General features: G+C 38.1%; 1 protein-coding gene across 1 annotated transcript; it reads left to right on the top strand.

Moving 5' to 3' along the window:
• Positions 1-333: 333 nt before the first annotated feature.
• LOC136830336 (uncharacterized) lies at positions 334-24,063 on the top strand. Its single transcript, XM_067089776.1, has 13 exons — positions 334-454; positions 11,473-11,605; positions 11,924-12,061; positions 13,093-13,251; positions 14,224-14,452; positions 14,766-15,013; positions 16,322-16,494; positions 17,505-17,746; positions 18,734-18,847; positions 20,193-20,325; positions 20,925-21,112; positions 21,850-22,182; positions 22,812-24,063. The coding sequence occupies exons 1-13, from the start codon at positions 445-447 to the stop codon at positions 23,064-23,066; spliced, it is 2,355 nt and encodes a 784-aa protein (XP_066945877.1). The 5' UTR covers positions 334-444; the 3' UTR covers positions 23,067-24,063.
• Positions 24,064-24,454: the final 391 nt, after the last annotated feature.

Genomic DNA, 24,454 nt, shown 5'->3' with positions numbered 1-24,454 from the left:
CTACCATCTCACAAAAAAAAAAAGAATTAAGTTATTTAAGAAATGAATTACCGCTCATATTATTATTGTAAAAAATTTCAATAATCAATTTATGCAAGCATATCTTAGACTGAAAGACTGATTGATTCACTTTGATAAGAGTCGTCTTTCAATCTATCATCCCACAAAAAGAAAAGTAAAAAATACCTCAAGATTGCATCCGTCACTAACAAAACCGTTTTCCGCCCGCGGACAGGATCGTGTGAACGCGGCCTCTTCTTCCAACCGGACAACATCCCCACGGACGAGTCTCTGGCGATTCTCCCCCTGAACGTCAACGGGAGCGACGTTCAGCAACCCATCTCGAACCTCTCCGTCTGCGTGCGCGTCAAAGTGCATCATTTCAGGGAGAAGACGTACGTTTTTTCGTACGCGACGTCGAACAAGGACAACAATGAGTTGAATATGGGCCTGAGTGAGTTTGTTTGTTTGTTGTTTATCATTTTCGAATTTTATGTTTTCATTTTTTTATCGATTTATCGATAAATGTCAGCGATTATGATTTTTTTTATTATTTATATATTGATTTTTATTAGTTTTCTTTTAAAGAAAACTATTGTGCCGGCTTTCTCTGTCCGTCCGCACTTTATTCTGTCCGCACTTTTACTGTCCGCCCTCAGCTCTTAAAAACTACTGAGGCTAGAGGGCTGCAAATTTGTATGTTGATCATCCACCCTCCAATCATCAAACATACCAAATTGCAGCCCTCTAGCCTCAATAGTTTTTATTTTATTTAAGGTTAAAGTTAGTCATAATCGTGCTTCTGGCAACGATATAGGCCAGGCCACCACGGGGCCATGGTTAAAGTTTCATGGGCCGCGGCTCATACAGCATTATGCCGAGACCACCGAAAGATAGATCTGTTTTCGGTGGCCTTGATTATTATACGCTGTCATTCCATCTTCGAAAATGGCGCTTAATTTTTCTTCTTCTTTATTTTTCCATTACAGTGGAATGACAGACAGACATTAAGTGTCTCCTGTCGCCCCACAGTCTTGCGTGACAGTGTTTGTCTGTTGTTTACAAAGCTATTTTTCGTCTGTTATGCTACGTAGCGCTCACGCACGCCGATGCTCAAAAATTGCTACGCACGTTACGTCGATATATATATATATATATATATATATATATATATATATATATATATATATATATATATATATATATATATATATATATATATATATATATATATACACACATATATAACTTCCAAAACTAATTAGAAATTCACTGATAACTTTTAATATTCGTATCTTTTAACTTTTTCGTAATAATATAAAAAATTCGGCCGTTCGAATATCTTGATATTTTCCTGAATTTCACCGGATTTCCTCCCCACCTTCTGTGTTCCCCGAGTCCTATAGCCCTCCTATTGGTAAGAGGAGTTAGGCATTGTTATTTTAAATTTTTTTCCTCCTTTCGCCGTTTGCATCGTAGTACAGTTGCCTGTTCCGACGGCCTCCTTATGTTAATGTTGTCTCCTGGGTGGAAAATTGGCAATCCCTATTATTATTATTATTATTATTATTATTATTATTATTATTATTATTATTATTATTATTATTATTATTATTATTATTTGTTTATCTTTTTCATTGTTAATCCAATTCTCATTTCCCTCATTTTACTTCATTCTCACCCTGTTTTTGATTCTGTTCATTATTATGCAATCTTATTTCCACTTAATTCTATATTTCACGAACAATTTTAGTTTTCTGTAAAAGAAAACGATTGTGCCGGCTTTGTCCGTCCGGTCTCAGATATTAAAACCTACTGAGGCTAGAGGGCTGTAAATTGGTATGTTGATCATCCACCCTCCGGTCATCAAACATACCAAATTACAGCCCTCTAGCCTCAGTAGTTTTTATTTTATTTAAGGTTAAAGTTAGTCATAATCATGCGTCTGGCAACGATATATGATAGGCCACCACCGGGCCGTGGTTAAAGTTTCATGGGTCGCGGCTCATACAGCATTATACCGAGACCACAGAAAGATAGATCTATTTTCGGTGGCCTCGATTATACGCCGTAGCGGGTGTACAGAAAACTGTGTCTTCGGCACGTTTTTTAACTAGTTTTTAATTACGCACAAATCCGTTTAAAGAAAAATTCTAATAGCCTTTTGCATTAAAGTACATTCATGCAACTTCATTTATTCTTCCATTTAGTGATAAGAAATTCACATATTTAGGTACATAGGTGCATATAAACATTGGAAAGCTGACAGGCATAGCCAGGTGGACATACGTAAAATAGAGAATGCACTGGAATTTATCAAAATACTTTAATTGAAAATTGATTATTACTGCTTTATTGGTTGAGTAACCGAGTAAGCGAAATAATGCGCGGAATATCCGTAGAGTTTTTCAGCGATGTCCGGCAATAGTTCTGCGTAGCTTATGTATAATCGAACTGTCATATATATATATATATATATATATATATATATATATATATATATATATATATATATATATATATATATATATATATAAAGGCAACACCACGAAGTAAAGGACAGTAAGTCGAAAGGCCTAGCACCAATCCATTGCTTCAACTTTCCTCGTGGTATAGCTTTTATTTATATAAAACATTCATCACATTCCATACTTTCGTGATTCAGTTATACATATATACGTATATATATATATATATATATATATAATCATGAATAAATAAAAGCATATCTGGCCGAAAGCAACGAGCAAGCAAGGGCTTGGGGCGGTCGTCGCGTGAGTGGGCGAGTGTTTCCCGCAGAAGCACAAACAGCCGAAAGTGGACACTTTCGGTGTCATTCAATATTCCTGACGTGATCTTCGCTACAAAGGCTACTCGTTTAGAGGTGCTTGCAACGTCTGACCTTTTTCTTCTGACTTCTTACAGTTTCCACGTGGCTGCGTAGAATTCCTTTGAAGGTTACTTTTGAGGGCTCGTCCTGTGTAATTTTTTACTTATTTTTTTTTTTCACGGCTGTTCGCTTGGTTTTAGTATCCAGTCGCAGATGTACTAAGCCAGGGCCGTCCAACGCCACGCCCGTGGGCCAAAAAGTGGCCCCGTTTGATTTTGAAAGTGGCCCGCTAGAGAAAGTGGGCCCGTTTGATTTTGAAAGTGGCCCCCTAGAGAAAAATAAGTAAAAGTATATTTCTATTTTTTATATCCTAAAAACTAGATTTACCACTTATCCTGAAAAGAAATATATATACATACACACATATATATACGTGTATATGGTATATACACACATATACATACGTGCACACAGGTGGCCTGCATGACTTTGCTTTTCCAAGCGTGGCCCTCAGACTAAACAACTTGGACGGCCCTGTACTAAACGCTGATGATTCCTTTGTGAATACTGAATTGTCATGCGAACTTTTATGGATTGGCTGAGTGAAAGGAGTACTTTATTTAAAAAAAACAGTCTTTTATAAGAAGATATACCATCAACTCTGTTGAATTAATTTGATGTGGCTTAAATCCTTTTATTATTAAAATATTTGGTAATATGGTACTTCCTTTAGAGTCTTGTGAATACTCACCATTAAGCAGAATTATAGTTTTGTATCACACAAATTGTACAAAACCCAAACAAACTGAATGGGAGTTGACAAGTACCCTCAAAGAAATAAGTTTCCCTTCTTTAAAACATTACAGTATTTTGTATTGTGACATTTGGCAACTATGCCTCATTCAAGAACGTGTCACTGTTCCGTACGGTATAGTTGCCTAACACTTCCAGACAGATGGTTTCCATCTTGTAAAATATTTATTGTTATACTGCAGTACTCGAAAACCATACCTTATGAAAGAGGGTGAAGCCTCCTTTCTTATGATAATTATAGCCACAAACATTTCGAGACAGATTTTGACCGCTGTGGTATGCCTGTATACCATGTCAGGGGGATTTAAATATGCATTAGCCACAAATGAAGACAACGTAATGTTCCTTAGTGATAGTTATTCGTCTATGTAATTACTAAACCTTGTAATGGCTGAGGCCTGATTTTCCCTCGATGCAGAGCATTCCTCAGTGTCTGCCGTACTGTTGCTATGTAATGCCATTCCATTGTAATGAGTATAGGGATTGTGGAAAAGACTTCAAATTAATCTTTTTTACCATTTTTTACTTATGTACTTCTTTGTTCATTGATTTCATTGTTTACCAAAGTATTCAAAAGAAATTTGTTCGCATTTGAACTGATCTGAGGGACAACGGTGTATATGAATACAATAGGTATCATACAAGAATGGTACAGAATACTGACCCGTTTGATTTATTGCTTCAACGCAATTCTAACTTTATTATAAAACTCAGCTTTTTTTTCCTAAACGGAACTTGAGAATGAATAAGCTTTACACATCGTGCATGAATCCCATATTCATAAAGATGACATGACAGACAATTTTCTTTGTGTGTAGGAAAGGGTGCTATGCACGATGCGCGATAATTTCCCCAGATTGACGGTCATTTACTCCTAGTTAAATGGAGCGAAGGCAAATCACCAGTACAAACGCAATTGGAAAATAAATTATGCCTAAGAATTTACGGTTGCTGCTATAGAGTGTGTCATTAAACGTTCTTCTGTGCTGAAATATGTAAGCTAGGAACATGAAGGAACACTTATAATAGTCATACCTGGCATGCCAGTAGTTTCCGTTTGGCAACGCCTTTATTAAGAACCAATCAGCGATTGTGCTTTCTGATACCCTTATTATTGCCAGATAGCGCTACATCGAACAGACTCAGTAATTGCCAGATATGCAACAATTCCATTTTCTTACTTTCAAAAATTCCCTGACAATTGACTCTTGTAATCGCGATAATGTTTGAAAGTTCTACTTTAAATCAGCAAGAATTGTTACCGCTAAAGAAAATTGCCTGTTTGAGAAGGAATTTTTCCATGTTGAGTAATTTGCATATTCATTATAACTCGTTATTTTCTTTATGCTATCTACACGTTTTAAACAGAATCTACACAAATCATTCCTACTAGATGTTGTAAGATTTTGAAATTTTAGTCATTAATGAGGCCCCTTTCAGCCTAGCAATGTCGCTGAAACGGAATTAAATCATTTGAAATAAATAAACAAACGAATCCCCACAGAATTCAAAGCACCTTGGTACCACCTGTCCTCGTTTTTGCCCGCACCATACCTCTCAAAGTACCCACGACTGAAATGAACGCTGTCTTCGCGTGACGTGGTCTTAATGTAAACGCCCTTTTTACCAATCACAATTCGTAATTAACGAAGTCTAGCAGCGAGAATTACCGAAGGGGCGACACTGCCATGGGTCATTCGTATTCGGGAAAAAACTTGGCGTGTTCGTAAGTGATACAGAAGTGATGTATTCGTTTCTCGTGAGTGTTGGGGACGTGGGTGGCCAATAAAACTTGCGAGGGAGTGTCCGGATTAGCGAGTGTCCTAAAGACTCGTCATGGGAGGGCATTACATATTGGGGAATACATTGTTTCTGGGTATGTTGTTGATTGGCACGAGCTGATTTCCAGTGCTTCTGTCGAAGAGTGGTTATTATTATTATTATTATTATTATTATTATTATTATTATTATTATTATTATTATTATTCACGTTAAGATAATATCTCTATAATAAACCCTCTATTTTAACCTGATTTCACCTTCAGGGAACAAAAAGGGGCATTCAACCTCTGCCCAAGAGACCCTCTTATGACTCAGCATATAACAGTTAAAGAATAGGATTATGACCCATAGACGAAATTAGGTACAATGTCCTTTGATTTATGGTCATTACTATATACCTAATTGGACAGAGAGAGAGAGAGAGAGAGAGAGAGAGAGAGAGAGAGAGAGAGAGAGACGGACCAGTAAAATATAACATCTTTGGGTAATACATGACAAGACGCGATTCAAATTGGAAACGGTCCGATAATTAAATCTCGATGGACAGAAACGGACAGTGTCCTTGAAAAAACGGACAGAAAAGGAAACCCTTGAAAAAAACTAACAGACAAAGGACAGACGCAACATCAACTCTATCCCAAACCGACCCCAGAAACTAGAAAACCAAAAAGAATTCTAAAAAACCTTCAAGTCAAAATAGATCTCTTCTTACAAATTACCTACTTCTCTGCAACTGGCGGCCGACCCATGGACAACACCCCCACCCCCTGGGCAGACGAAATTACGTGCAAGGGGCGTCTTGACGTGCAAACTAATTACAAGACGCCCGGCGAAATGGGGGTGTGGGTGGGGGGGGGAATGTTGCGTAGACATATTGCTTTCGTTAATTATGCATCTAGGCGTGCTCAGGCGATGGGAGACGTACATTTTCAATCATGGAGTGGAACGAGAGACCTTATGCCGTGCTTACTCGCCTATCAAAATAGCCGTATTACATTAGGAGAAAGAACTCCTTATGGTCGCTTGACTAATGCCCGTTCTCTCTCTCTCTCTCTCTCTCTCTCTCTCTCTCTTGCAGATTTTGTATGGAGGAACTAACGTAGTCTTTAAAATATTAACAAATTCAGTCCTTTGGCACAATGTCCAGTCAATTTTTTTTCAATTATATATATATATATATATATATATATATATATATATATATATATATATATATATATATATATATATATATATATATATATATATATCTCATTTTTGAGGTCCTTATACGCACGCAATCTTTCCTTAGAAATACAATTGTACGATTTTATAGCACCTTCCATTATCAATTTTGTAAAAGAGAGAGAGAGAGAGAGAGAGAGAGAGAGAGAGAGAGAGAGAGAGATAGACAAATAAGAGACATGTATATATATATATATATATATATATATTTATATATATATATATATATATATATATATATATATATATATATATATATATATATATATATATATATGACTTTATATCAGTATCATAATATCACAATATTCCCTGAAGGAAAACTTACATTACCCACAATCCTTTGCTATCCTGGGACAGTCCTCTGTTACCCAGTCCAGGATCGTATGACAGGAACTCCCATTAACATTCTCCAAGGAGGCCACGTCTAATTAAGCTCAGATCTCCCCATTTTTGGGGAGGAAGAAGAAGCTGGAGACAAGGAAGAAGAAGAAGAAGAAGAAGAAGAAGAAGAAGAAGAAGAAGAAGAAGAAGAAGAAGAAGAAGAAGAAGAAGAAGAAGAAGTGAATTGCTGAAAACAAAGAGAAGGATAATAAGTTGAGAGAATGGGAAACAGAAGTATAAAAAAGATGGAATGGAGGAAACAGAGGAGTAAGAGTAACAAGAGAAGAAGAGGAGGAGGAGGAGGAGGAGAAAGAAAAGAAGGAGATAAAAAAAAAGGAGAAGAAGTAAGAGAATAAGGAGAATAAACTAAAAGAAGAGGAAACAGAAGTATAAAAAAAGAGGGAATAGATGAAAAGAAGACTAAGAATAACGGGAGAGGAGAAGAGGGAGAAGAAGAGAGAATAAACAGAGAAGAATGAAAATACGAGAAGAAGAAGAAGAAGAAGAAGAAGAAGAAGAAGAAGAAGAAGAAGAAGAAGAAGAAGATCATTATCTTTCCTCCTCCTATCCGTGACGATATCAATAATGTCTTGTGTAAACAATGGCCGTCATTGTTATCAGTCGAGGCGTTTAAAAGGTCCCCTTAATAACGATGTTGATGTTAGATTGATTTAATAGGAATTAAGTGGAAATCAATGCGTATATACGTATACATACATACACAAATGTATATATACATGAATATATTATATATACAACAAAACAAAATAACATTCATTCTTTTCTCATGAGAGAGCTAGACCTACGTGCTTCTCTAACGACGATTACAACCACAGCATTTTACTCACAGCAAGGTGCCCACTTACCCAATTCACAGCTCAGATAATAGAATTCAGCAGTACGGAGTCACTCCTATATGTCACTCCTGTATTTACTTCTCCCTCGTTGCGTAAGAGGGACGGGTGAATGCCCCAATGACAGATAAGTAAGCACCAGACCAAACGTCTTGCGCGGGGCGCCAAGAAGAATCCACTTGTAAACAGAGCGCCAACGCCCGTGCCTTAAGTCTTCTTGAGCCTGGGGTGATAGCTCTGTGGTTTCCCACACGGGAGATGCCAGTTCGAGCCTCCCTTGGGTTATTATTATTATTATTATTATTATTATTATTATTATTATTATTATTATTATTATTATTATTATTATTATTATTATTCAGGAGGTGAACCCCTATTCATATGGAGCAAGCCCACAGGGGCCACTGACTTGAAATTCAAGCTTATTATTATTATTATTATTATTATTATTATTATTATTATTATTATTATTATTATTCTGAAGATGAACCATATTTATATAGGACGAGCCCAAAGGGGCCACTGACTTGAAGCTCAGTCTTATTATTATTATTATTATTATTATTATTATTATTATTATTATTATTATTATTATTATTATTATTATTATTATTATTCTGAAAATGAACCCCTATTCATATGGAGCAAGCCCACAGGGCCCATTGAGAAGTTGGACAGCGAGGCGCATTAATCCTTACTGAGTTTCTTACTAAAAATCGCACTAGGTCTAAAGAACACGTTGAAAGAGACATTACGTCATTACGGCGAGAGACGGCTATGCTTATCCTACGGGCTTTCGTGACCTCATTCAATTACGAAGCGACTGTTTAGTGTTGTTTCTCGAGAGACCGGTGCGTAAGGTCATTGCCACTTGCCGCTGACCGGTGGCATGTCGTTCGGTTATAACTGCCCCGTTCGGAAAAGTTATGGAGGTATATAATTACCTATGGGGGCATATAATAACCCTGCTGATGATAAGTCTGTTGGGTTATAATATCTATGAGGGCATGTAATGAGCACTTACGAAAATGGCCTCCAGCTGATGTTAACTTATTTCGTTGCGTCATTTTTCCCGTATTTGCTGATGTGATCTCTCTCTCTCTCTCTCTCTCTCTCTCTCTCTCTCTCTCTCTCTCATTTCAGAAATCTGTTGCAACTGCCCAGCTGAGCCTTTAACAAGCAAAATCGATCAGAAAAGTAAAAAGATATCATGAAGCTATGACAGAATAAGAAAATCCCCGATTGTACCCTAAATTTAAAGACAAAATGTCATAAATTTAAAGAATTATGTCATAAATTTAAATTTAAAGACAATATGTCATCAGATTTAAATTTAAAGGAAATGTTATTAAATTTAAATTTAAAGAAAATATGTCAAATTTAAAGAATTATGTCATAAATTTAAAGACAATATGTCATCAAATTTATATATAAATTTTAAGACAATATGTCATCAAACTTAAATTTAAAGGAAACATATAATTAAATTTAAAGACAGTATGTCATCAAATTTTAATTTAAAGGAAACATGTCATTAAATTTAAAGACAGTATGTCATCAAATTTAAATTTAGAGGCAATATGTCATTAAATTTAAAGACAGCATGTCATCAAATTTAAATTTAAAGGAAATATGTCATTAAATTTAAAGATAGCATGTCATCAAATTTAAATTTAAAGGAAATATGTCATAAATTTAAAGACAATATGTCATAAATTTAAAGACAGTATGTCATAAAATTTAAATTTAAAGAAAATATGTCATAAATTTAAAGACAGTATGTCATCAGATTTAAATTTAAAGACAATATGTCATAAATTTAAAGACAATACGTCATTAAATTTATATATAAATTTAAAGACAAAATACCATCAAATCTAAATTTAAATTTAAAGACAATATGTCATCAGAAACAACTATCTTGATTGGGAGAATGATCACCAATTCACTCCATGTAAAAAAAAAAATAAAAAAAAAAATACAGTATCGTTACCTAAGACAGACGAAGATTAATGTTGACAAATGTATCTACATTTCTTATAAAAAAATAATCTTTTTTTCGTCACAGATCGATATTGGTAGGGACCAACCCAACACACTAGTTGGTCCTAAATTGTATACCTGTCATTAAGATGGAAAATAGTTAATTGGTCGGAAAATTGATCTGATGGAATATCCATCTCTTACGCACGGATTGACGTGGACGCATGCGCTGTATGTCTGAACGGAGCTAATCAAAGGGACATGAAATAATTAAGATATCAATGATTCATCATTCATAAAAGTAATCAAATCAAATATACTTTATGCGTGTATACATATGTATGACCAAACGTGCGTGAAGTATGTATATTTATCCGGTATTTTAAATAAAATGAATAAGAAAAAAATGATATTGGCAAATGGATTTTCAAGGTGCTCAAATGGACGTGCACATTACAAACATTCACACACATACACATATATATTATTGTATAAATATACATATATCCATACATACATATACTTATACATAAACATACATGCACACAGACACCTTAGGATACTTTACTCTCGTAGAAAAACTGACGATTCATCGCCATTCACAATTTACATTAATATTCCACAAACCACACTCTCATCAAGGGGAATGTCCAGTGTATAAGGTAACAACTTTTTACGACTCGTAAAAACAAACTTATCGTACCTCCGCCATGACAATGAATAAACAATGCCACCATGTTATGCCAAAGTACCTTCTCCGAATTGTTTAGAACGAGTATAGAATTAGTATCACGTATGATTGCAGAGCGAACTTTTGATAGCAAAGAACAAATGACGTAAGTTGCAATTTGCAGACATGCAGGGGGACTGGTTAGTGTAATTGCTAGGCGTTGCCCAAGGCTTGCATCACAAGCAAGCAGGAACGATAATGATTATGCTAAGTGGGAGTGCTTGTGGGAAGTGTGAGGAGAATTGGGTATTGTACACTTCTACGTATTCTGGTTGTTCTCAGGTCTCATTGTGACCCTGTTCTTTGTCTCGCTCTTTCCCCGTCTGCGTCTCTCTGTCCGTCTCTCTTCTGCTGTGTCGAATAATGGTTTCTCTCTCTCTCTCTCTCAAGAATTTGTGGATCTTTGACAAGAAATATGAATGATTTTGAATGTTTTTTTTTCTCTCTCTCTCTCTCTCTCAACAATTTGTGGATCTTTGACAAGAAATATGAATGTTTTTGAATCTTCTCTCTCTCTCTCTCTCTCTCAAGCACACACATTATTGCATATTGGAAATAAAGGCATAATAGAAATAATGTTTTTGTTTTAACTTAATATGGCCGTCTCTCTCTCTCTCTCTCTCGTTAAAGAAAGTAGATCTTCGTGCAGTGACAAATGATCTCGTGTTTGGCTTTCATTAAAATGTAGGGGGGCCATTATGATTATTATTATTATATTATGAGCAAGGGGAGGCAGAATAATGAAGGAAAGACATCCAGGTGATTTTTCCTACAACCACTTATTTCTAGATTTCTAGTTGTAGTAGTAGTAACATAGCTATCCAACTCCTTCAGATCTGCCTCGCTTTCAATTTCCACCAATCTCCCCTCAGAGATCGCCGAAGCCTTCATAGCCATGGGCGGAGCGTACTACATGGGCGCCAAGAACCTGACGCTCGTTCCTGGGGAGTGGTATCATGTCTGCTTCACGGCCAGCAATGCTGAACTGCGCATCTATGTCAATGGGTGGGTTCTATCTGTATGTCAGTGGCTGCGTTGGCTTGAGTGTTGTTTCTTACGTCCGTCCTTGGGTGATTTAGGCTACTAATTTAAGTAGAAACTTCGTTTTTTTACGCAAATGGATACTTAGGCTTTGTGTAAATGAGGTAAGTTAGGTTTTTATGTTAATAGACGAGTCAAAATTTAAGGCTCCACCCATTTTGACTCACTAATGCTTAGACCCAGTTGCCAAACTCCGATGACAAATCTTTCCAAAACACCCACCAATTATTACAAGCAAAGAGTGCCTACGAGGGGTTAATAACCATTCCTCATTTCTTCCAGAGAAATCAACATCATACGCGACATCTCTCCCAGGAAGATCCTGCTGAACGCCTCCCTGGTGTTAGGCCAAGAGACCGACCAAGTCCTAGCTGGCTATCAGGAACAACAGAGCTTTTCAGGAATAATCGCTGATTTCAAGTAAGGGGATCTTGCATTGCCGTAAGTGCCCATGTAAAGGGTTATATTAGTCCATTTGACTTCCAAAGAAGTTGAGAGATGAAGCTTTGGTAGGCAAGACTTGGCAATGCAAGGTTAGGTAGAGAAATGCAAGGTTAGGTAAGGTTACTACAGTTAGTGTGCTGTATTTTCAACAGAGCAACACCCAACGAATTTAGTTTCTCCAGAAAATTGATTTTACCTTATTACTGAAAATCCCATGGATATTTTCTCTTAATTTCCAGTTGTTCATACTCTTCATGAACACAAGTAGAGGCAAGCAGAAATCGTTTAATACTTCAATGAACTATATGGCAGATAATTCTGACAATCATAGTCCCAATTATTTTGTCGAATAAGTGTTTGATTTAACATACAACTTGGTTGATCGTCGAACCGATTGTGATTGATGATTCAACCGACCTTTTAGTTTAATTCATTATTCATAAGATGGTAATTTACTGATCAGACTGGAAACTGATGTCGATTTTAGTAGTTTGTTCATCAGTTCTTCTTCTGTAACCTTAGTGTTTTGAATTTTTGGACTCCTTAAGCCACACCAAATTACGAAAGATGACAATCCTCTGTTAGAATAGAATAGAATATAAAATTTAGGCCAAAGGCCAAGCTCTGGGATGTATGAAGTCATTCAGTGCTGAAACGGAAATTGACAGTAAGAAGTTTTGAAAGGTGTAACAGGAGGAAAACCTCACAGTTGCGATATGAAACAAGTGTTAGGAGAGGGTTGAGGAAAGTAAGATGGAAGAAAGAAAATATGAATGTAGGTACAGTAAAAGGAATGAAAGGGGTTGCAGCTAGGGGTCGAACTGACGCTGCAAAGAACCTTAAGTAATGCCTACAGTGCAGCGCATGAGGTGCACTGATGGCACTGCTCCCCTACGGGGCAGTCCCCTGTTAACATAGCTACAGGGCACCACACACATACATACATATACACACCTTCAGCATATGAAAGAATGAAGGAAAATGAGCCAACAGCATTTATTTATCAGCCTCTACAGTCGCGTCCTGACGGAGGAGGAAGTGTGGGGTCAGTTCAAATGCCAAGAATTTGACGAGGGGGACCTGGTAGCCTGGTCCTCAACGCCCTGGCAAATATTCGGCAACGTGGAGGAAATTACTGTCGGAAAAGAAGACTACTGCAACTCAAGGTGAATCTTCAGTTATATCCAATCAATAATTATTGTTCCGAATACTTTTGTTTTTTTATATAAAGTGATATATTTAGTTGCATCCACACAATAATTATTTTCCCAAATACCTGTTTTTTTTATTTAAAATTATTTTTTATAATATACACCACATACAACAGTTTATCGTATTAGGCACGATATCCTGTTCTTACACTAACTGGCTGGGTGGCTGGTACGGTGGACTGAAAAGTATCAATGATTCTGTGTGGTGAGAGAAAACCTGAAGAGAGTGAGGTCTGCGACCTCATCCCTCGTGCAAACAGGGTTTTCCCTATTGTCTAAAGTGTCCATCTTCATTCGTAAAGATGTGACATATTAGCTTTTTGTAAAAGAAAACTGTTGCGCTGGCTTTGTCTGTCCGTCCACACTTTATTCTGTCTGCACTTTTTCTGTCCACTCTCAGATCTTAAAAACTGCTGAGGCTAGAGGGCTGCAAATTGGTATGGTGATCATCCACCCTCCAGTCATCAAACATACCAAATTGCAGTCCTCTAGCCTCAGTAGTTTTTATTTTATTTAAGGTTAAAGTTAGCCATAATCGTGCTTCTGGCGACGATATAGGACAGGCCACCACCAGGCCATGGTTAGGTTCATGGGTCGCGGCTCATACAGCATTATACCGAGACCAACGAAAGATAGATCTGTTTTCAGTGGCCTTGATTATACGCTGTAGCGGCTGTGCAGAAAATTCGATTGCGCCGAAGAAACTTCTGCGCATTTATTTACTTGTCTCTGTTGTCCGTCTGTATGTCTGCATGTAAACAAAATTTCTCAAAACGTATTAAAAAGATTGTGATGAAATCTGGAATGGTGAACCTTGAGCCAAAGAAGATTTTGGCCAGATTTGACACTGGATCAGAACTCAAGATGTCACTTTCACTATCCACTCCAAGAGTTCCTTTCATTCCACCCATTCTCCCTCCATTTCAGCAAACAAGTGACTCTCTTCCCCGAGCGACGGCCGTTCGTCGACGCCATCCACTGGTGCACCAACCAGAAAGCGAAGATCAACGTCCCCCGAAACGCCGTGGAAAACGAGGACCTGTACAACGCCTCCAGGGCCTTCCAGTCCGTCTGTCAGCCTCCAAACCACGCCACCGTGTACCTCTGGCTAGGAGCCACGGACGAGGAGGAGAACGACAGATTCACGGACTTGGAGGTGGACAGAGATGTTCTGTTTATTTGTCAGTTAGTTCGACTACACCACTTTTTTCCATTTGTTTAGGTGTGGTGGCTGAGAAATGAGAAACATCACTTATACCTCTTTTTGTTTACTTTTTAAAAATATTTTAGTTTGGGATCAAGCATACTACGATTATTATTAAGGAAAATAAGGATAGGAGGCCAACTGTCAGAATGTCAGGTGTCTGTCTCTAGTTTATGTACGTGATTATAGATTAAATATGATGAACACCAGCCTCATGAATAAAGATAATATACAGTAATAAACAAGCGCATCTAAACTCGTTCAGGGCAACCCACTGACGTACGAAAACTTCAGCTTCAAGAAGTCGTCCACATCCCAGCATTGCATAGGCATGATGATTCCCCCCAGCGCAGGCAAATGGGACGACGTGAAATGCTCGTCAACGTACCAATTCTGCGTCGCCTGCGAGGAACCGGTGCCTACCGTGTACAAGATGAGGGGCCTCTGTGAAAGCGACTATCAGGCGATCCTGTTCCGACTGAGCCCCGAGGCTGGGAAGAGGACGTCCTTCAGGTGTGTACGTAGGACAGTTGGTGGACGACTTGACTTCTGATGCTTGGAAAGGGGTACTTCCCTCTATTGTTTAAACTGATAACTATGTTGTGGAGTTAGTTCTCTCATTAAGAAACTTCCATTTGTAACCTAGAACTCGGTCTTGTTTGCTTGGCTCTTTATTGAGAACAACAATGAACGCAGTCTGGAAGTACACAAGTGAGAGGTATTCAAATATCTGCTAATTTAAGTATGCATTAGAGATATGAAACAATTAACTCGATATTGTTACTGAATAGTAGCTAATAAATGTAGTCACATATTACATACAAGTTTCTATGTCAATATCAGTTACTTACAATGATAATATTCTTGATACAGATGTGATAAAATTGCCAATGTCGAGGTCACAAACATAGTTATCAGTAAAAATAACAAAAAGAAGTAACTATTCAAGCAGCATTGCCCATAATCATTTTTAGATCGTCATTTGTTTCACCATATACCACATACCGGGGATTCCTGCTATTGCATTTTTAATTCCTTGGTAAAACTGAGCAATACCACCCCGCCATTCTGGTTCAGTTACCAGTTTGTGTACAGTATGGGCCCCTTAGACATAAAACGAAGACATGGTAAAAACAGGTTCTACTATAGTAGGTGGTCTACCTGCGTGTTTCTACACTGTTTCGCCGTGTTTAGTACTAGCCCCTCGGGGATCAAACGTCCCTAAGTGCACTTGATACATCTGATCCCCGAGGGGCTAGTACTGAACACATTTGATCCCCTAGGTAGACCGCCTACTATAGTAGCACCCGAAGAAAAAGCAGTAAATATCCCGGCTGGCGACTGGCGGGAATTAGGCCGCGGTGGTGTTTTTCAGTTTTAACCAATTCTTCCATATTCCTTTGGGATCTTGATTATGTATTGATCAGAGAACCATTTTATCCTTATATCAGCACCACCAATCTGATTTTCAAGTCTGTTGATCCGTAAATCTGAAAAGACTACTTTGTATAAAACGTGTCAAGTCATTCTTTAGTATTTTGGTCATGTCTGTAAGTCAGAATTTTGAAATGTTATCAATAGCTTCAGGTTTGCAGATCCATTTAATCTATTTGTTAGAAAATGAGTATCAAATACGAACAGGAAAGTCTGCGTAGGTTTATCTCATTTTGCTTCGTGTTTTTATGACATAATATTTTATTTTCCATACATAAATAATGTTTGTTTTTTTTTAACCTGGTTTCTTTCCACGTTGATGAGTATAGGAAGTATTTATCATGAATTATGAATAGATTTCCAACGATTATCATTACTATTCCTCAGAGGATTTACGAAATTCGACCTCCAATTCGACGAAGAGAACCGGACTTGGGTGTTGACAGACATGTGGACTAAGGAACTGATAGCAACTTACTTCGCTTACGATGCCTCTTATCCGCTGGGCACTCACACCTGGACGTTGGCAACGGACTACTACGTCTGTGGCAAGCCGAAAGGTGAGTGGTGTTTCTCAGCGAAGTATGTAGACAGTTATTTGCAGGTATGGCAATGTCCGAATTTTTTAAATTGTGGAGAGACTAATTCTAATTTCAAGGGTCTTAGTGTCGAATTGTAGTTTGATCTTCCTCGAGAGTTCTCTGAGATGGTAACTCAAAGTTAGGTGACTGAATTGGTTACCTGATATCTGAAATTGTGAAGGAACTACAGTGCTGGGTTTTATAGCCAAATTTTCATCAGCCAAATCAAATCAAATAAGAGTAGCTCTTTGGGACTCAAGGCTACCTATTGCTACACACACCAGACTAACAGTTTATATTGGAAGCCTCAGAAACTTTCTTTTAACAAAGCACGGCCAGAAAAGTCTTCTTTTAAGTCTACTTTTAACCTTCTCCTTTCGTATGAGACTAGGGTTGGCGTGATGGAGGGATCTGTGTAACAAAAATGTCATTTCACCCCAAGGGCATAACTGCAACTAATTGTTTGTAATTACACAGATATTACTGTAGCACACTGTAATTAATCATTCATAAATAAAGGAAGGGACTGGAAAGAATAGACTATGATATATTTCGCATAATTAGTTTACCTGGGTTATGTATCTATATCATGCAATTGTTAGTGATTAAGACACAACTGTGATGTATAGATGCATATCCCCAGAGAAAGAACGTATTAATGATTTATCAGGCAGAATCAAATTCAGTCCTTTCTGTGTTCGTTCTTGATTCCTCACACCACTGGGCTGCGGAACAGTCTCCCTGAGGATGTCGCGCAATTGAAACTTCAAAAGTTCAAGCGAAGATGCAATGCCTTACTACCCTAATGCAGTTCTCTTTGCATTTTAATACATTTTTATCTATTTATTAATTTCCTAATAAGCACCATATTTTTTTGAAGCTAGAATTTCAGGTCAGTGGCCCCTTTGGTGGGCTTGTTCCATAGAACAGGGCTCCCCATCTTCTGATTAATATAACAATAATAATGATAATACTTGAAACTTCAACAGATACCGACCACGTCCTGGCCTTGTCAGCGTGCTACGACTGGGAGTACAGCTGCGAGGACGCCACCTGCATCAACCTGACGCAGAGATGCGACCTGAGGGTGGACTGCCCGGACGCCTCGGACGAGAAGTCTTGCGAGAAGCTGTCGATGCCCGAGGACTACCTCTCCAACCTGACGCCTCCGGGGGTGGACCCTGGACCGCTGAATATGAACCTCAACATAAGTCTGTTTGGATTCTCTGAGGTAGGTGGCTCCTCCTCTCTCTCTCTCTCTCTCTCTCTCTCTCTCTCTCTCTCTCTCTCTCTCTCTCTCTCTCGTACTGTTTTGATCATCACGCATTCTTTTTCTCCTCGGCTGAATTCCTAGTCGGGGTCGCCGATTTTAATGAACTTTTCCTGGTCCCTGAGGTAAGTGGCAGCTCTCTCTCTCTCTCTCTCTCTCTCTCTCTCTCTCTCTCTCTCTCTCTCTCTCTCTCTCTCTTGAACTGTTTTGATCATTACGCCATCTGTTTCTTATCAGCTGAATTCCCAGTCGGGGTCGCCGATTTTAATGAACCTTTCCTGGTGCTTCTATCTTGAGTCATCCCTTCGTCTATCGCTTTGTTTCTTTCCTCCATTCAACAAGTTTGGAATTCTCCCTCAACCTGGGTGTTCCCCTGATGCGTAGGACCCACTCTTTTGATCTCGTTCCTTTTTCTTTTCCTCCTCTCTTTGTTTAGGTAAACCTCTTTTTATATTTGTCATTTCTTCAACCTTTCAAGTTGGACGAGAGAGGGAGATTCTTACCTGCTTTTTTGAGAGATATTAAAAGTTACATGATATCAATTATTCCTAATGTTAAAAGAATACATTATGGCATATTTTCATAGTAATATCTATAATCTGTTTACGGCTTGAAGGAGGTATAGTTAATCTATTGCCTGTATGTAAGAAGTATATATTTTACAGATTAATCATGAGAGAGAAGTGGGTCTTCGAAAGCTAAAGATATAATTTTAAACATTTGTAAAGGAAGGCCATTGAGAATTTTCTCCCTTGCTTTAATCTTCCTCCTCCTCCTCCTCCTCCTCCTCCTCCTCCTCCTCCTCCTCCTCCTCCTCCTCCTCCTCCTCCTCCTCCTCCTCCTCATGAATATGTCTCATTATTGTGTTTTTTCATCATCATCATCTTCATTATTGTAATATTATTAAACCGAGGAACAGCTCCTATTTACCTTTCCATTCCTCGACAGATCAACCTCCGTGATATGAAGCTGACGGTGGATTTTACACTGACCCTCTCGTGGTACGACATTCGTCTCCAGTACCTCAATTTGAAAGAGCTCGCAGACATTAACCACATACAAGTAAGTGCAGCGGGCGTTGTACCTCAGCTAAGGTAATTCAGGTAGTCAGGTTAGTCTTGTTTATGGATGCCAAGATTGTTAAATTCAGTAAAGCAATACAAGAGATCGAATTTTGATATTTTCCAGTCCCGAAGTGTTATTGGCGAAAAAAAAAATGGGTAAGACTCTACTTTGAACCATTATCACATTTTGGACTTGAAAATATGATTTTCCTGTTTTAGTGCGTGATTTGAACGCTCAAACATAATCAAAAGACGGTAAATGTCTCGGTAACGGTGAATTTGCAATAGATTTGCAAATGTGGTTCGTACAAATCGAGTTAAGGAGACTTGGGCCTATAGTCACAGCAATAAAAAATTAAGAAGATCACTGCGTAAAATACCTGTCAAATAATAGTTTATAGTAGAATAATACCATAAATCTTAAGTACATTTAACACAATATTATTAATCCAATTTACGTAGGCTTAACGGCTTCAAACGGAGAATACGTGAAAAATTAAGTTTGTTTCCTGCTAACGTCAAAGGTACAAATAATTTTCAATAGTTATCCATCGTAACGTTTTCTATGCGCTTAAATGTATTCATTTTCTATGACACATTATGATGGGTAACTCAACAGCTTCCGATGAATCCTTAGCATTTGTCGGATCTGCGTGATTTTCATTTTATTGACCATTAATGATGATCGAAGAGTTTTAAGCTGAAATTAAGGCGAAATAGCAAGCGATTTATGTAGGAAGTCATCGCTGGAAAGGTGAACGTTCCAAATTATTACTTGTAGCCATGATGACGCTTCTAGAATTTCTGCCAGGAAAATATTACCATAAAATATATGAATTTATATGTCGCAAAAGTGTTGTTTATTTATTTTAACCTTTATATAACTTTAAGGGTTTCGAACTTGCTGCCACTGGAGTGTTCTGAAGTTGGCAGCGAACATTGAGACAGGACATTCAGACAACTGCTCTATTAGAAAATATATTCAAGTATAGAGAAAATGCCCGAGAATTTTTTTTTATTTTTCACAAATTTTCCTGTATATAGTAATGTTTTCTAACTGCCAAATTATTGTTTCCTGTTTAGAACAGAGGGAAGTACCCAGCTGGTTTGATATTTCATTAAATTTTGCAGATAAAATTTTGTATTTTAATTTCAAATAATTTTCCCATCTTTAAAACGGCAAAGAATTTCCAAAAACACTTCATTTTTCGATTCCCTCACAGAATTTGCCATTAATTTTAATGCTAAACAATTTCCTCTTCTTTCCAACAACAGGAGTTGCCCAAGAGGTTCAGTCTTTCACCATTTTCAGAGATATTATTTTTCTCTCCTCTTCCAAACAGCGCTCAAGTGTGTGGACGCCGAAACTGGAGTTCTTGAACGCTGATTTCCCAAACGTCCACCAGACAACGCCTGTGTTAACAGTCCTGAAGGAGACAGATCCTGAGCCGGATGATCCTGTTCTCACAGCTCACAGTAAGGGCCATATTCTCACCTGAATACTCAATTGTACAGCTCACAGTAAGAGCCATATTCTCACCTGAATATTCATTGCACAGCTTACAGTAAGAACAAGATTCTCACCTGAGTTGCACCTGAATACTCATTGCAATGACCTCCTTATTCACTGATTCCCTCCAGTAATTCGCATGCATCATTGTAACCCATTAGCAGTCTAATCTGATCCCCAGGATGGCTGTTAGGAAGGTGCATGGTTTGACATAGGCCTATAAGCACAGACCTTTCCTGTTATTCGGCTTGGGACTAGTGTTTTCGCAAAAACTACTGTGGCTGTGTTGCGTCCTTGTTATCTATAACTCTGCTGGAGGAGCACGGTCTTCTTGTAATAATAACAACAACAACACCAACAACAACAATAATAATAATAATAATAATAATAATAATAACAACAGTACAATCTTTACTCTCCCATTTCCTTGTCTGTAATGGCTGCATTCCTTTTTAGGGCCCTTGGCCTTGTAACATTACAGAGTGAGTTGTAATAATAATAATAAATAGATAAATAATAATTCTAAAAATTAATTTCTCTCCTCCTCCTTAAATTTTCCCGCCAGACGAAGTCTTCGAGGGCAGCAAGAACTCAATCCAGATGAGCTGGAAGGTGAATGCCCCGTTTTCGTGCGGGATGGACCTCAAGAACTTCCCCTTCGACGCTCAGAGCTGCCATCTTTTACTTCGGCTCACTTCTGCCAGAGTGGACTTCCTACAGTGGAATGAACTGGACGTGGTTTACCTTGGAGAGGTAATTAATTTTTTTTTTTTGGGAGGGGGGATTATTTTGGAAAGGTTTTACTTGTGAAATGAGGTGGGGGAAGAGTCATGGCGGTACACCAACAAAAAGGCGGCAACATGCCGAATGTTCCCAAGAGTTACGGATACAGCACATTACAGAAAATTGTTCCTTTTAAAACATTAAGGAACGCATACGCTACAGGCACCATGTTTGGTACCAGCCCCTTGGGGATGTACGTAAAACATAAAATAATGACAATAAATACCATAAACATACCGTCTTACTTTGTTTTGGATGTTACGGCCTAAGTGACTTACGGCCGACACGACCAGGACCGACGGCGGAAACTTGTCTTTGCTGAGGCATAATGTCCTACATACTCAAAACTATAGCCTTTCTTCCCATACAGTGAATATATTGGTAAATCATGACATTAAACACATCCTCAGAACTTTCTTGATTTTCCTGTTGCACTGCAGGCATTACTTAAGGTTCTTTGCAATGTCCCTTCCGCCCCTAGCTGCAACCCCTTTCATTCCTTTGACTGTATTCCATTCTTATTCTCTTTTTTCCATCTTGCTATCCACCCTCTAGTAACAGTTGTTTCATTGTGCAACTGCGAGGTTTTCCTCCTGTTACACATTTCAAACCTTCCTACTCTCGATTCAACTTTCAGGTCTGAATGACCTCGCATGTTCCAGCGCTTGGCTCTCAGCCTAAAATTGTATATTCTGTTCTACTTCGAGGTGTGGCTGACGGAATACCAGGTGGGAGACGTCACCGTAGACAGCCACGTGGAGCAGGAGTACAGCGTGGCCTCCGTCAACATCAAGCTCTACCGTCGCTTCTGGTTCTACCTGACCTCGGCCTACCTGCCCACCATCATGCTGATGCTCATCAGCTACACCTCCCTCTACCTGAAGCGCGACAACCTGGACCTGAGAGTGATGATGACCCTCACCACGCTGCTGGTGCTGTACGCCCTCTACCAGCAGATCGCAGAGGGCCTCCCCAGGACGTCCTACACCAAGGCCATCGACGTCTGGTGCTTCTTTGCCATCACGTTCATCTTCACGCAGGTAAGTGACTGAGTTGGCGGAGATGAAACAGCCTCGGTTATTCAGACAGAATGAAGACTGACGAATTTTACGAGAGACTCACGGAGAAAGTTTATATGATCTTTTTAAAGGAAATGAAGACATACATACACTTTTTAAATGAAATGAAGACTGGTACATAATGCGTACTCATGAGATGTCTGAATATGATAGAAATCAATGTAATATGTCAAATATTTTATGGATAAAAGAGAAAATATGAGCGTCATGTACAATGAAACTAAAAATAATGATGATAATAATAATAATACTCAACAGCGTGATAATGAAGTATCTATCCTTTAAGTAGAAAAGTCTGCAGAAAGTAGAGTTACATCAAGGAAATAGCAACGACCAGTTTAATCATGTGAAAGTAAACAAATATCGATTAGACTCAGCTAACACTGAACCATCAATTAACTTTTTTTTTTTATTATATGAAGTAAACAAATGTTGGTGAAACTCAGTCAGCACTGAACCATCAAGTAACCAATATCCCAGCCACACCGAATAAGCTCAGCTAACTCTTAACTATCAACCAGTTTTTTTTTTTTATTTCCCAGGTGACCAGATTACTTTTTAACCATCAGCCACCTTTTTATATTTCCCAGGTGATCTTCCAGGTGATCGTAGACGTCCGAATCAAGAGAAAATCGGCCAAGGGGAAGCAGGTGTCCATATTCCTGCAGCGAATCTGCTGGCAGGAAGGACGAGGAGCCGAGACGGAAGAATACTGGGACGAGGAGAAGGAAGATCCCCCGAAAACCAACCGCCCGCTGAAGGCGGCGAGGTATTGCTACGCTCTGATAGTGGCCGTCTTCTTCATCGTCTATTGGATTGTGGTGATCAGTAACATGAAAAACTAAGGGGCAGGAAAGTGGCGAAAGATTCGAAGTCTCTGGAGAGAAAGGGAGACTCTGGCTTTGGTGATGGTGATGGGAAGTGGCAGGGGAAAGTGTTGGCAGAAGAAGTGTGTTCGTTGGCGTAAAGTTTGCACAAATCATCTGCAACAGTGCTCGATGAAGCCATGCATGTATTTTTATAAATATTTCTAAGTATTTTCGCTATGAAGATATGTGATTTACTTTTTTGAAGTGTGCACTCATGCCAAAAGGTCAAAAGTATAGAATAGTGAGCGAGAGGGTTTAAGTCATAAGACAAGGATTAAGGATTGTGAAAAATCACATGGAAATTCTGTTTCTGTGGAATACAAGTAACAGTCCTTTTGGGACCAGCTTAAATATTGGAGTTCTTCTATGTTGTCCATTTTCTCGTTTTGATTAAATTTCCTTTGAAAATGACAACCTTCAGTACAAAAAATATTGATTCCATCCTCAGTGTAAATGTGTCATCAAAGAAATATATTTTTTTATGCTACATTTACACTAAGGAAGAAATCAGTATTTTTTGCTAAAAAAAATGGTTGCCATTTATCAAATTAAATTGAAGTAAGAAATATTTTAAGCCATATAGTTGTACTGGCAATTAGTAAATAGCCCCATACTTTTTATCAAAAACAAAATGTGTTTTCTTATATTTGTAAAATGTGTGACCCACCTAACGTTTTTCTCTAGTCTATTCGACAAAAACGAGATGTGTCTTTCGTATGTTCATGAATTAATTGTAAGAAATTTTATGGTCCACACCACTGTGAATGCATACAGCAATTGGCATTTAATATGTGTTATGCAAAAGAAGCACGAATATTGTCAGTAAATTTCCTCTAATTCACTGACAAATATTGTTTAAACTTGTGCTATATTAGCATCTGTATATGTATATGATTCACTGACTGTTTCCTTCCCTCTACTGCCAAGCTTTGGAAATCACTTACTTCCTGCTTCTGTTTGTGTTCCAGAGTTGATGAAGTTATGAGTAAAATATTCTATGATATATCTTGAAGTATTTTACTTTTCCCAAAATAGCAATAAAAATGTGAGAAAGGTCGTATGAGATGTGGAAATAAAGCGAAGGTTCAGTTATTAGGAGCATGTAGGTAGGCTACAGTACTGAGTGTATTGGTACTTGTACAAGTAGATACAGTAGATTGGGGGAAAGTTAAGGTGTAAGGGAACAGTAGGGTACATTTATCAGGAGTAAGGTAACAGTAAGACATAGCTGCTGGGTGTAAAGAAACAGGCAGGTACTGTCACCAAGTGTAACTGAATATATGGGTACAGTTTTGATCGTTTCGGTAACTTACTTTCCTTACTGATTATACGAAAAACTTTTTAACCATTCTCAGTAACTTGCC

The sequence above is a fragment of the Macrobrachium rosenbergii genome, chromosome 46 (assembly GCF_040412425.1).
Source record: "Macrobrachium rosenbergii isolate ZJJX-2024 chromosome 46, ASM4041242v1, whole genome shotgun sequence".
Taxonomy (NCBI): domain Eukaryota; kingdom Metazoa; phylum Arthropoda; class Malacostraca; order Decapoda; family Palaemonidae; genus Macrobrachium; species Macrobrachium rosenbergii.
The sequence above is the reverse complement of the archived record's forward strand: the minus strand, read 5'-3'. Positions and strand labels throughout refer to the sequence as shown.

Bases quoted from the DNA above. Each gene is read 5' to 3' on its own strand.
- LOC136830336 (XM_067089776.1), top strand. The intron at 11,606-11,923 runs GTGGGTTCTATC...CATTTCTTCCAG, and splicing joins CTGCGCATCTATGTCAATGG to AGAAATCAACATCATACGCG. The intron at 21,113-21,849 runs GTAATTAATTTT...TTCTACTTCGAG, and splicing joins ACGTGGTTTACCTTGGAGAG to GTGTGGCTGACGGAATACCA.